General features: G+C 45.4%; 1 protein-coding gene across 1 annotated transcript; it reads right to left on the bottom strand.

Annotated features, from left to right (window-relative positions):
- Nucleotides 1-268: 268 nt before the first annotated feature.
- On the bottom strand, nt 269-2,506 carry LOC140505592 (telomeric repeat-binding factor 2-like). Its single transcript, XM_072611727.1, has one exon. The coding sequence runs from the start codon at nt 2,427-2,429 to the stop codon at nt 1,179-1,181; it is 1,251 nt and encodes a 416-aa protein (XP_072467828.1). The 5' UTR covers nt 2,430-2,506; the 3' UTR covers nt 269-1,178.

Below are 2,506 nucleotides of genomic sequence, written 5' to 3'. Positions count from 1 at the left end.
TCTATATTCATTAGTGAAATTGGTATATAATTTTCTTTCTCTGTTTTGGCTCTTCCTGGTTTAGGTATCAAAACCATATTTGTATGATAAAAACAATTTGGTAGGACTCCTTCTTCCCCAATTTTCCCGAATAGTCTATATAGTATTGCAACTAACTGTTCTTTAAATGTTTGATAGAATTCACTTGTGAATCCACCTGGCCCTGGAGATATTTTTCCTAGGAAGTTTATTGATGGCTTGTTCAATTTCTTTTTCTGAGATGGGGTTATTTATTTTTTTTTTTTTTGCGAGGGAAACAGTATTTTAATGAAGAATGCTACAAGTAATGGACAATAATTAGTATTCATCTTTCTTTTAAAAAAAAAAAGATTACAGAAAACATTTTACTGAAATTTGTGGCTAAAAAGAGACCTTGAGGCCTTTCCTCCAGGGTGTCCGAGAGAGACAGACAGCAAGCACAAAATACAGAAGTAGCTGGAAGGAGTGGGGAGCGCCTGCGAGACGACACCAACCTTAAAAGCACAAGGGGATTCAAGCATCTGCAAACATCTCACAAACTAAAAACAGAACTAAGAGCTATATTCAGGATTCTTTAAAGCTTCCGGAGTCCAGAGCAGAAGGGGAAAGACTAAGCTCACCTACAACACATAATTTTACAAAAGGAAAAAAACCCACCCCAGTTCAGCCCCATGGGAATCAGGGCTCAAAGCTGCCTCTGGCCCAGGAAAGAACCGATGTCACGGCCATTTAGGGGCCCGGGTGGATTGACCTTGATGAAAACCTTCTTCCATGACGGACACAACTCTCTTCCACCTGAACTCATGACAGAGGACGCTCCTGGACTCGGCTTCAGCTACAATTCTGCCTGGGAGCCGTTTCTACTGACCAACAGGGGTTTCAGTTCTGTTTTAAGCCACACGAGAAAATGGATGCTGACTGCCTCCTGGTCCTCCTCAAACTGTGTGCCTCAGTCATTCCTTCCGAGAAGGCTGGGCTGGGACTCTCCTCAACTCCATATGCTTTCTGACAGCCCAAAAATGGGATAAGGGCCTTCCCACGCAAAGAAGCAGGGTGCCCAGCACTCTCATTACCCTAGCCCAACTTCTGGAAGAAAGCAAGGAATAGAGGGCTATTATTTGAAGACATGCCCCTATTAACTTTGAGAAAATTAAAAGTTTTCAGTTCATTCCCAGTTTTTTCATGGTCCGCCAACGGTCCTTGATCATCACAGCTGTTCGGTTCACAAAGGGGAAGTTTCTGGAAATAGCAACCCAGTTTCCTTCCCCATATTTTTTCACTCCAGCCTTGACCCACTCACTCTCTTGCACAGTCCATTTCTGCTTTTTTATTCCACCGGCTGAACTGCTGTTTCCATCTGATCCCTGGACGTGAAAGAGTTCCTCCTCCTCCAACCAGGTATCTTTTTCTTCAAGCCCATTAGGGCTGCTCCATTTGTCTTTGTGTGCTTTATGACTCTTCTCCCCAGACAGGGGCTGATTGTGCAGCTTCAGGACGGTAGAGTTGGAATCTGAAGACACAATGGTCTCTTGGGAGGAGTCTGGGCTGTCACTCTGCTCACTGCCCTGGCTGTCATGCTCCAAAACCAATCTGCTTATTGTCATACGCTTATTCTTGGGCTGCAGTTCAGAGTTATCTGTAGACTCTGAGGCAGAACTTTCATCTTGTCTCTGTCTCTTGTTTCTGAGGGCTGCTGAAGGAGACACTGGCCTGGGAACTATAACATCCTTCTGGTCCAATTTAGTGAAAGCCGCTTCAGGGTCTTGTGAATCAGAAAGGCTCTTAAAAGCTCTCTTCAGAGTCGAAATCCCAAATGTGGAAGGACTTTCAGGTAACTCTCTCATGGGCTCTTTGAGTGGCTTCTCTACGGGCTCCAGGGCCAGCTGTTTGTCTTCCTTCATATTCCCAGGACCTTCACCCAGAGTAGCAACAGCAACATTAGCTGTGACACTGGCAGGGGGAGCTGGAGCCACAGCGGCCACAGTAGATGTGTCAGCTGTGGCAGCAGGAGCAGACGATGAGGAAGACGATGGCTCAGATTTCAAAGCCCTCTTTGCAATCGTGAGGAGATAAGGCTCGGCATCATCCATGTGGCTCTCTAGGAATCGCAACATCTTCTGCTGGAAGGTCTCATGGGAAAAGTTCTGAATCACTGGATGTGTGACATTCCTTTCACGGATAATGCCTAGCAGATCATGTCTCAATTTCTGAGTTGTAGGATCCTTGGTCATATGTTTTTTCAAAATTTTTGAAGCCTTTTCAAATTCTTTGTTTTTGATACAAATGATGACAGCAGTCTCCTTGACCAGTTTTCTACTGGATTCTACCACTGCCTCTGTGAGAGTAAACTCCGTTTTAATGGTCTCCAGCACATTGATAGCGGATTCCAGAGGTGTGAGTTCAGCCTCCATATCAAAGGAACAGTCCCCGTTGAACACCGGCTTGTGCCTGGCTAGGGCGTGCCTGCTACGGTCCTCTCTCTCAAACC

The sequence above is a fragment of the Notamacropus eugenii genome, chromosome 5 (assembly GCF_028372415.1).
Source record: "Notamacropus eugenii isolate mMacEug1 chromosome 5, mMacEug1.pri_v2, whole genome shotgun sequence".
Classification (NCBI taxonomy): domain Eukaryota; kingdom Metazoa; phylum Chordata; class Mammalia; order Diprotodontia; family Macropodidae; genus Notamacropus; species Notamacropus eugenii.
Note: the sequence above shows the minus strand (reverse complement) of the source record. Positions and strands in the feature narration are given on the sequence as shown.